This window comes from Vigna unguiculata, chromosome 8, assembly GCF_037176805.1.
Source record: "Vigna unguiculata cultivar grain cowpea cultivar isolate G323 ecotype 2 chromosome 8, ASM3717680v1, whole genome shotgun sequence".
NCBI lineage: Eukaryota > Viridiplantae > Streptophyta > Magnoliopsida > Fabales > Fabaceae > Vigna > Vigna unguiculata.
In genome coordinates, this window is record NC_140799.1 from 24,102,555 (window position 1) to 24,114,433 (window position 11,879).

Sequence of the window (11,879 nt, forward strand, 5' to 3'; positions counted from 1 at the left end):
CCATCTGCTGCATCACTGCCTGCTGCTGCTCAAGCGACGCCACATGTCGCTGCATGGATGCCTCATGCTGCTGCATCATCGCAGCACTCTACTGCGCCATAGCCGCTACCATCACCTCTATCGCTCTGGCGATGTCAGGTAAGTCTCCCTGGGATGATTGTGAAGTCCTACGAGGAGGTGCCATAGTCCACTGGCACATAGAAAATCACTTGGTTAGGCTCGATAAAGACAAGAACTTAACTAAGCACTCAGAGACACACACAGAAAGCTAAGCGGACAACCCAAGTCCATAGACCTAAGGAATGACCGCTTTGATACCATAAATGTAACGCCCCATTTAATTTAAAGCGGAAAATTAAAGGAAACGTCACACAGAGATAACAATGTAGCGTAGTCTCGAGGTCCTTGACACAACCCCTGCAAACCGGGCACACCACGATGCCAAAGAAAAACCAAATACAAGTCTAACAATGAGTGTAGGGTAGAAATACATAAGGCGATACATGGGTCGTAGCCCTAAAGGAAACATGAACAAAGTAACTCCAGCCTAGATGGCTAAGCAACGGAATCACCATTCCCTTGTTGGCCACGAGAATCTCGTCCATCTGCTCCCATCAATCAAATTGATGATCATCGCAAAAGAAAAAGCCACACCACAAAACATACAACAAACAACAAAAAGGGTAAGCTAGAGCCAATAACATATTCATCATACAGTCAATTATATTTTCACCATCCCATACTCATACAACAACCAAGCATGTCATGACTCTTCATTCAATACACTACGACTCGACTTGACTCATCCGGATACGTATAACTTAGTCGGATTCAGCGGATGCTTGCACTTGTGGTGGATACCTCTCCTCAACCCTGAGCTGCTCACCCCCGAGCTATGTGTTACAAGTGTTACGATGAATCAATTTTTCCTTACCACAAGGTTAGCCCTTAATGAATTTCAGGCCTCCTGCTACTCTCACCACAGAAGTCAGTCTACTCTAAGTGAGACTAACGGACTCCTTAGAGTGTCAGGATGCAACCTTAACTTAAATCCTTACCTAGTTATACAGATGGAGCACCACCATGGACACCCACTAACAGAGGCCATGGAATTACGTCCCGACCACTGAAGCGCGACCCCGGAGGTCTCACCTAGAGACCCCAAGGAATTTACACGTTGACGCAGACCAACATTCATAAATCAGCAAAAGAGGGCATTAAATCATATTTAAAATTCCATACCAACCCCTGAGATTAATTCCTCATACGCATCACATTTCGGATCCATACCTCGGATCATCATCACCCCATGAGTCTAGGGACTCATCTCATATCAATACCATGTTTCTTTAGTTCCAAACCACTCATTCATCTCACATGCCAAGTTCATACCAAACCCGTCATACGCAATTCATGAATAATGCCAAGCATACATAACATTCCATTATATACATGTTTCTCATCATACCATTCATTTCCAAACCAATACTAACCATCCAAGAACAACCAAGCATCCAAACAACACATTGTCTCGCCCAGCCCCTCGCTCAGGGCTGAAAGGTCTCGCTCAGGCGAGACGTGATCGCTCAGGCGAGTCCCTCTTCGCCTAGGCGAGCGCTCAAGAAAGGGGCAGGAGCACACGCGGGATCTCGCTTAGGCGAGACCCTTCTCGCCTGGGCGAGGTACTCACCCGCTCAAAAGTCGAGCTGGTCGCCTGGGCGACCTTTTGCGCAAAAATGTTCCAGGCGAGTCCCTGATCATCTCGCCTAGGCGAGACTGGCTCGGTTGGGCGAGAGTAACGGGCTTTGCCACTGTTCTCCTGCAACAGTTGTACTCACCACACCAAAACAACATACCAAACGCATTTTAAGCACACAAAGCCTCAAATCAGTCAAAGATCCTCAGTACAACAGTGAAACAGCAGTAAAAATGAAATACACGAGTGGGTTCTAGCTTCCCTACCTGGAACGAGCTAGTTTAAAGTGTCCCGACACCGAATAGCGGAGTACGACAACTCTAGGAGGAGATCACAAAGCTGGAAGCTCTAAGACCACACACAACAAATAGGACCGGAGAATTTTAGGAGCATGGATTGGAAACACTTACGTGGGTCATGAACGGAGTCAAGCGGAATGTGAACGGAAGGTGCACTCTGGAACCCTAGCAGAGGCGGCAACAGCTCTAAGAGAAGTGAATCTGTTTTTACGAAAATGAGCTCAAATTAGGGTTTTGGGCGTTTTAGGTCAGAAAATGAATTGGGCTAGCTCTTCTTAGGCCCAAGGATTTGACAATTCATAAAATAAACCAAACAAAGAATAACTGGGCCTTACACATTTTACAAAAGTTTTATAGTGAAATGTGATATTAAATAAATTAGGACTATAATAATTATTAATGTTTTCACTTTATTTAGAAGATAAAAATCCCATAAATGTTAAATTTATTTTATGTATGCAAAAATAAAGTTAAAAAATAAATAAATAATAAAATAATTTTACCGTTGTTGTTTAAACGGTTTTCTTCATTTTAATGTTGTTAAATATTAAAGTATTATTAAATGTAAAAAAAAAATCAAATAAACAAATAAAGTAACAGTACAAAAAATATCCTCAATTAGAAAACCAAGTCATTATCAATTTATATATCAATTTACAAAATTAAAAATTATTATTACTAAAATAGTCATTATTATAAATAAAGTCATTTTAGTAGTTAAAACTTAGGTAACTAAATTTTTAGTGACCAATTTCTTTTGGTAGCCAAAACCATGGTAGTTAATTTTAAAGATCAATTTAGTGACCAATTTTTTTTTTTTTCAAGAATAACTATTTTAGTAACTAATAATTTTTAGTTTTATAAATAAGTATGTAAATTAGTTACTATAGTTACTAATTATTATTGGTCACTATTTAAAAATTTTCTTATAGTGTGACAAACCAAAATAAAAAAAAAATAAGCAACTTAATATATCAACTATAAAATAATAAAACGTTAAACATCTAAAAATTTTAAAAAAACGAAAAGGAAGTAACTAATATATAAATTAGGGACTTTATTGAGTTTTGAAAAATTAGTGTAATTTGGTTAAATTTCTTGAAACGGATCAATGATTTTTCATCTGAATTAATGTGGTTAACAAAGATGATTTATTTTGTTGGTGTAATTAACATAATCCTAATGTTAATTTTGATGAAAAATTCTTATTCCGCTTCAAGAAATTTAACTAAAAGGACAAAACTACGTCAAGTTTTCAAAAAATCAAACCAAATTAAGACTAAAAGGATTAGAGAACCAACTTGACATTTTTGAATAAATACAATAATTAAACCTAAATTAATTACGATGTATATGTTCAAAATATTTATTTATTTTACTTTCTAATTATATTATAATATTTATATTCAAAGTTCTCATTTATTATAAAATTTAAATTTAATTATTTAAAATAAATATTTTTCACGTACTAAATTACTAGTTTTATAAAACAATGTTTGAAAAAAAAACATTTTAACTCGACTTAAACAATACAACAAGTATTCTTATTCTTGATAAACACCAAATTTTACTGGTTGAGACAAGGTATAATTATTTTTTAACAAGTTACTTTTTGTTCATTCAATTTTCAATAAAATTTAAATATTATTTATGTACAAAATAATAATTTTCCTCAATGAAATATATAAGAAGTAATAGAAACGTCTTTATAACAATTTGCCAATGCTTGTTAATAAAATAAGTACAAATATTTTATAGGGGTGGGCATGGATTGGATATTTAGATATTCGCTCCAGATCCAATTTAAATCTAAATATATGGTTCAGATTTTGATCCACATCCACTTTTTTTTGAAAAAATAATTTGGATATTTTAAAATCTATATTCAAATATTATGATCAAGTTAAATATCTTTAACTAAATATTTGGATCAATTAAGAATTTAGATCCATTTCTAAATCCATTTTTAATGAAACTTAACTTTTTAAAAATTTAATTTTAATTTTAAATTTATATTTTAAAAATAAAATAATTATTTCATCCAATACATAAATTTTTTTTAAAAGTTAAATAATATATAAAATAATAAAAATATAAAAATATTATAAATTTAATAGTATTAAAGATTAAACATAATATATTATTTAAATTCTTAACATTAAAAAAAATTAGAATCAGATAATTGTCCAATATAAAGTCATTTAATCTTTTGGTAATGAAAATGATTATAAAGTCATTACATCCTCATACAATATCATTAACATTATAAAATAACAAATCCAAAACACTCTAAAGTTCATGGCAATTTTAACCGTCTCTTCAAATAGAATGCACCAGCACCCATTCGATTACAAAGTTCAAAATCTCTTCCATGGCTCATTAACTCAAACTCATTAGAATTATCTTCACAACCATCTATATATGAAGCAACTAGAGTTGGCATCAATCCACTTGACTTGTGATTTATCTGAAACATGAACAAATTATTAAAGAAATTTAAATAATCTATTCCAATGATAGATATAATAACAAATTCATATGTCAAGGCAATAATAACAAAAGTTAATGCATCACTCAATCATTTTATCTCTACCCACCAATTCTAATAAAACTAACACATCTTTTGTGACTTATAAATGTTGTTCCATCAAAATTTCATGTCAGAATACAACTTAAGATTTTAAGAAAATCATTAAACAATAAAATACAAGAGAAGTTATTCACATGAAAAGGGAAGTCCATTCATTACTTACTAATTGCAAGAGGCATGTGGCGTGAGCTTTAACTCAAAGAAATTATATTGTGGTCATCATCTTGTTGAGAAACCAACTCTTTAAGAAATGAAAAAAAAAAATTATCATTAGTTAATACATATTTAATTATATTATTATTACATAATTTAAACATCAACATACCTTGGTCAACAAATTGAAGCTCTTCAAAATATAGTATAATAATGATGGTGAATGTGTGTCTTTCAACCAATCTTGTGTACAAATAAGTGCCTCCACCTTTTGTTGTGATAAAGAACTTCGATATGGATCAAGCACTCTTCCTCCCGTGCTAAATGCAGAATTAGATGCTACCGTAGAAATAAGCATAGCTAATAGCTCTCGTGCTATGTTTGACAAGATTGGAAATCTACATGAATTCATTTTCCACCAATGAAGAATGTTCAAAGTTGTTTCACCAAGCTCTTCCTCTAAATACTTTTGAAGTTCATATTTGTTTAAAGAGGTTAATCCTGTTGTTTGCAAAAACTTATTTCGACCATATGGATCATGCTTATAATTGGGTACTTCAACATGTGTTTGTTGTGTGTCATTTTCAGCTCCCCCGTTTCGACTTTTATATTCATCAAACAACAACTTTAAGGAAGTATCGAGCCATGACTTTAACACCCATCCATCATTTGTCTTTTCAGGATCAAAACGTTGATCAATTGCCCAATTCATATAACTCATCTTGTATCTAGGATCTAAGACAACAACAATTAACAACAATATATTGAACTTGTTAGGTTCACCCCAATATTTCTCCTTTTTTTTCTCATTTTTTCAGCCATCTTATATGTAGCACTACTTGTAGCATTAGACTTGAGGAGATGATTGATCCCATTCCAAATTCCTACCACTTCTACCATGTAGATATTACTAGTAACATAAGAGTTACCTAATATGCGCAAAGTAGCTTCATAAAAAATGTTCAAGAAAGGTAAAATAAACTCAACAAACTCCCAATCTTCTTAAGAAGGAAATCCAATCCCCTTTCCTAACTCATTAGCATATTTTGTATCATAAAAATCAAGCTCAACAAATGCCATTTTATGCTTGAAAGCAGCATCTAACATCAAATATGTTGAGTTCCACCTTGTTTCAACATCCAAGCAAATATGACCTTTATATTCAATCTTTTGTCTTTCAACACACTCTTTGAATTTCATAAATCTAGAAGGAGATGATCTAATATATTTCACTACAGCACAAATTCTTAAAACAGAGTTATCAATCTCTTTTAGACCACTACTCACAATTAAGTTCAAAATATGTGCACAACAACGCATATGAGTATAATCACCTTTCAAAACCGAGTTATTCCAAGACAATAGTCTTTTCTTCAAGTGTTGAGCTCCCGTGTCATTTGATGTAACATTATCTACTATCAAGGTCAAAACATGACTCAACCCCCATTCATGCAAGCATGACTCAACAAATTTAGCCATGGCCTCTCCGATATGACTTATTACTCGACGAAAAATCAAAATCCTTTTATGCAAATTCCAATCATTGTCGATAAAGTGGGCAATTAAACACATATAACTTTGAGTTTGAGGTGAAGTCCATGCATCAGTAGTGAGCCAAACTCTTTGACAATGTTGAGAAAGAAAATCCTTGAAATATGTCTTTTTTGCATTCCATAATGTCACAATATTTTGTGATATGGTATAATGTGATGGGATCTTAAGCCTTGGTTGCAAAGCATTTGAATACCTCCTAAAAGCAACATGCTCTATAAATCGAAAGGGGAGTTCAACTTCCACAAACATTTTTACCAGTTCTTCTTGACAAAGTTCTTGGTCAAATCTATTATAAGAATGAGAGCTAATATTTCCATCAATTGTTGAAGATGAACCTACTTTTTGTCTCGTGTTTACTTCTTTATTGGGGTTATTTGGACATCTCAACACATGATTACGCATTGTAGTTGTTTCTTTCTCATATCGAATAAGGATATCACAATACTTGCATTGACCCCTTTTATCTGATTTTGGTTCTAGTTGAATGAAATGATTCCAAGCTTCTGATCGATTTTTCCGTCCCTCATGAGAAGGGGGTCCTATATTTGCAGAGCCACTAACAATTGATGGAGTAGAGAGTGCATGCTCAATTGGTTTTGAGACGAAACAATCATCTTCATCCATATTTGCAATACTTTGAATAGCAATAGCTACCACTATTTCTGATAAGAAAAGATAATCAAGTTACTATCAACAATTTGAAAGTCTCCTGTCCTAAAAATAATAAAAGCATAAAATATAAATAATAAGAGGCTTTAATTGAGTTAAAAGAAACTACAAGAATTTGTGATTTAAGTTACTTTGGTTACTTGCTATTACCTTTTCTTTTTCTTTTGAACTCAGTTTTGGTTTTCTAAGTTTTCTCTGCTTTTCTTAGTGTAGGGTTCTTCTCTATCTCTTTTTGTGTTACTCTTACATAACGGAAAACAATAACAATAACGAAAGAATATACCAAAATTTGTGTTTTAAAATTTAACGAAAGAACAATATGAGCAATTTCATGTCACCATCACAAGTCACAATTTAGGAATTGAAGGGGCACTTTTGTACTTATCCTAATGGACTATTTCACTATTTTATATTCCATCCTCTCACCTAATGAATGCAATCTATTTTTCATTGCTTTGTTTCTATTCTTCTAAATAATACAAGCTTCAAAAACTCATATATAGCGGATAAATTTGTTTTAAAAGACATCTAGTTTTGTTGTTCTATCTATTTCTTGTTAAACAATTATTACATTGTGCACTATATATCCTCATCCATATGACAAATACTCACAGTTGAAAAATTAGCCTGATGATTCACAATTTGAGAACCTATTATGTTTGTGTGTGTGCATAGAGTGAAAAGGGAATATACTTTGCAACCAATAGTAAATATCATATTATCAAATTAAAGAGAAGCAAAACAAAATAGATAAAAAAGCACACCCTAGTCATTGCTGGTGCATTATTTCCCCATAAGCCATCATCACCAAGGTTTGCTGCCCAAGCATTTACTAGGTCATCATCAAGTGTATCAGGCTCAGCAGGTGGTGGTTGGGATTCATAAACAAGGTTAGATATACCAGTGGCAATAGTTGGATCACTCAAACCAATGGATGCACTAATATTATGGCGAGTACGATAGATGTCAATGAGTTTGGCACTATCCAAAAATTTAGAGTAAAATCATATTTAGAGAATAACACTAATAACATAAACAAAAACAAATAAATGTTTCATTGTTTAACCAAAACATTATGACAAAAATTATTGAAGCGAACTGTATAGAAGTGTATGTGTTAAACTCTCAAGTTAACTCTATCAATTTTATGAAACTGAGTTAACCCTATTAAATCCATTTTGGATAGAATCTGATAAACTCAGTAAATACATATCAACTCACATAAACTCCCAAATCAAAAGCAACTCGACAAATGTGGAATCAGCTGTAGATTTTGCTCATCATTGACTCTATAGCTACAATGAAGCATTTTACCATTACTTAACTGATATTTGAAGAAATTAACTGCTTTTTTAAAATGTTTTATCTTGAATAACTTGCATTTTTATGAACTTATATATAATTTAGCCACTCGTACAGTTTGATCTTATTTAGTTATAATGACATATTACACTTTATTATTGAGATTTATTATTTTGCTTTATTATCAAATTGAAGTGCTAAAATATTGTGCTAATAGTATTTTGTAAAGGCTTTATGTCATTAATAGGTTTTTAATATTTTTTTATCATGTATACTTGCAAACTCACAACATAACCATTTAAAAAATATTCAATCTTTTTTTTATTATAAAGCAAAGAGTATTAAAAAATATTCAGTCTAGACCAAGTTGTCCTACCAAACTTGAGCCGTGAAAGTGCAGAAAGAAAAAAAAAAAGAGAAAACAGACTTGGGATAGCAACAATGCAGTCAGTGTTGGTATCGATCTCAATCAAAACGCAATGTCGATCAAAACGCAGCAGTATGGTTCATTCTCTAAAACCAAATCAAACAAATGAATGAATCAAACTTAAAACTAGATAAAACAGAGGAGAAACGAGCAACATTGTTGGAATGGAGAAGAGAAAAGATTCAGATACCTTGAATCAATCAACCGTAGTGTTCTCGAAATTTTGGGGGTGAAGCACAGAAGAAGCAGTGGACGAGAGAATTTAGGGTTCTCGAAATTTTTAATCTGAGACATGTGCTTTGAAATTAGGTTCGGATTATTTCTTTTATCTGAATATAATCTTATTTAAAATTTGGATTTTTAAATTTTTAAATTTATATAACTAAAACAAAAATCCGATCTGAAAAAATTATAAAATACAAATAAAAGAAAAATCCATATTGGATTGTTAACAAAGCAAAACAAATTAAAAAAGAGAGCGGATTAGAAAAATTAAATTTTTTGCCCACCCTTAATATTTTATATGTATTATTTTTTATGTTTGTGGATTTTGTCTAGGTAAAATATATCTAAATGTTTGTATTTGGGAAATTTTAAAGTTTCACAACTTCAACCAATTCTTTACCTTAGAAATTCCAACTTCTAATAATACAAACTCTTGAGCAATGACATTGATAAGTAATGGCCTTTATAAAGAACTTCTTCTACCATTTGAATAGTTTTTCAAAAATTAATCTTAAACATAAAAGAAATATTAATTCGATGACAATTTGAATAAATTTTTTAAAATTTTTAAAAACACTATTTGTTCTTAAGGGATTATCTCTTGTTGTAGGTTACATGATAGTTTTGAAAACTAATTTGTAATAATTTAAAAAAAAACGATTATTTAATTGATTCACCAATAGATAGGCTCATAAAATAAAAAATAATAATTAACTAGTTTGTACTAATTTACACTAAATTAGGAGTACATCTTGTTTTTCTTTGCAAATAGTTAACTATTCTGCTAATCAACATTGATTGATTATAAATATTAGTATTTTTAGTTTTGGCTCATACACAAAGTAACTTTTATATAGTTTTGTCCTTCGTATGCCTTCACATCAACCTGATTCTAGAAGCGTCAGAAACTACACATATCATATCACACTTATCTTAATGCACCGATATTATCATATAATTAAAAATTTAACAAATACCATTATTTGCAGCAACTCAAGAACTCAAAATATTATAGTTACCAATAAGGACATTAACATTTGCCGACGACTATGCTTACAACCTTAATGTTAAGAGATGAATTATAAATCTAACTTAACTTTATAAAATTAATTTGTAAGGTAAGATTTATACTCATATATATTATGAATTGACATTATATCTAGTCGATGTAAGACTTTCAACACACATCTTCACGCCAAGACATATACATCTCGTACGTGAGACTAAACATTAATGAATTGTTTGATAACTGGTCAATAGCGGGTGGAACAATAGACCCAACAAACAAGAAATTCTGCTATGATAGACTCTAATTCGTGACTCTAATACCATGATAAGAAGTATCCAAGTCTTTTGCAGGTGGATCTTCCCTCTCTATTCCAACCATCAGGAACATTCAAGTCATCACTTAGATCTTCCCACCTGTTCTGATGGACGTCCTTGGAGTAGGAGAGGAAGGAAATCCATGGAGAATGATGAGGAGAAGATGAAGTGCAGCGGCATTTGGAGAATTAGAGAAAGGTTGCTCTCAGAAATGGAGAATTTGGTGAAGATGAAGAGTAGAAGTGGAGCTATGGTATGGAAGGTGGCTAGAGGAGATGGAGGAGAAGGTTAGCCATGTGTGCTCTCAAATTAATAGAAGTGTGGAGTGATCTCAAACACTAGCATCTATTAGCAATTCAAGAGTTACCATTACAATATTTGAGTGGCTCTATTTATAGGCACATGGCCGGCCAAATAAAGAGAAAATGCAACAAAGATGAAATGCAAATGTAGCTTGGAGAAGAAGCTCGATTGTAGACCATGTGATGTAGTAGATAAGTCTAGATGGTGCCAAGTGGCGTATCACACTCTCCTGGCCCAAGTCACACGCACCATGCTTCCATCACATGCTCCTTGCTTAGTTCATGCTTTGCTTGCATCCAAAAGGAGAGCCACTCTAGTAACTCTCGGCCAAAGGTAGCACATTGGGCTCGGCCCAAATGATCCCAATAAGTGTTCTAGCTTTTATTGAAAGCAAAGCCTAAACAATGGCCCAATTTAAATCTAGACTACTTCCTCCATGCATCATCTCATATTTTAGAGATTTATTTAGCCCATGTAAATAATGTAAAAAGCCCATGATTGACTTGATCTTCTTGTGAGAGGCCCATGTGAATCTTTCTCATCATGCTTCTAGTGATTGGGCCTTGATGTGGGCTTGGGCTTGTTGATGCATTTGAGGTTGGGCTTGTTGGGGTCACATCATGTTCAATAGGCCACGCTCTAGATCCTTGTAAGAACATTTAAAGCCCATCGTGGGGCCCGGTAAAACTACTCCCATACCACACTCTTTCGTGGTCAACATTAGAAGGCAAGCATAAGTGTCTGAATCTTCCATCCCATGGAACAAGATGGAGTCCAACTCGATGACAACCATCTAAAACTAGATCCAATTGCTGCTCCAAAAGAACAAACAACTTTGCTAATAACATCACGGGGATTTGTAAGCCATGTAGATTCAAAACAAAACCCTGACGCAACAATTTCGCCAGCAACATCACGAGGACTTACGATCGCTAAACAAGAAATTGGATAACCTAGAGACAGAGAGAGGGATCACTAAAAGAACTTGACAACCCAAATGATGGAATAGGAGCCACTCAATTGAACGACGGGAAAGTCGCCGAGAAGATCTCCGATGCAACTCCAAAGGGGACTATTGTCCATCCCACCAATGCAAGAAGAAAGAGGAATCCCATAATTCCACGATAGCGCACAATAAACACTCACCAAGTTGGGAATGAGACCATTAGACTTCTATGTAAAGTGTAAGACCCTGGAAAGTAAGTAAATAAATAAATATTTATTTAATAAATGCGAGGGAAGGAGTCTATAAAGTAATTAATGAAGAAAATTATGACAAAGGAGCAATGGTAGCTTAAGTGGTTAGACACGCTTGTTGTGTTTTAGGGGACTTGGGTT

General features: G+C 33.3%; 1 protein-coding gene across 1 annotated transcript; it reads right to left on the minus strand.

Moving 5' to 3' along the window:
• Positions 1-5,740: 5,740 nt before the first annotated feature.
• LOC114194986 (zinc finger BED domain-containing protein RICESLEEPER 2-like) lies at positions 5,741-11,389 on the minus strand. The gene is made up of 3 exons (XM_028085384.1): positions 11,241-11,389; positions 7,770-7,942; positions 5,741-6,954 (listed from the first exon to the last, which is right to left on the minus strand). Exons 1-3 carry the CDS (start codon positions 11,387-11,389, stop codon positions 5,741-5,743), a joined length of 1,536 nt encoding a protein of 511 aa, XP_027941185.1.
• Between the last annotated feature and the right edge of the window lie 490 nt (positions 11,390-11,879).

What these genes read in the sequence shown, in the direction of transcription:
- LOC114194986 (XM_028085384.1), bottom strand. Translation starts at nt 11,389, where the DNA reads ATGTTATTAGCAAAGTTGTTTGTTCTTTTGGAGCAGCAATTGGATCTA. An exon ending in GTTGACCACGAAAGAGTGTG is followed by an intron (nt 7,943 to 11,240) that starts GTATGGGAGTAG and finishes ATTTTTGGATAG; the next exon opens with TGCCAAACTCATTGACATCT. An exon ending in TGCTTGGGCAGCAAACCTTG is followed by an intron (nt 6,955 to 7,769) that starts GTGATGATGGCT and finishes TTTTCTTATCAG; the next exon opens with AAATAGTGGTAGCTATTGCT.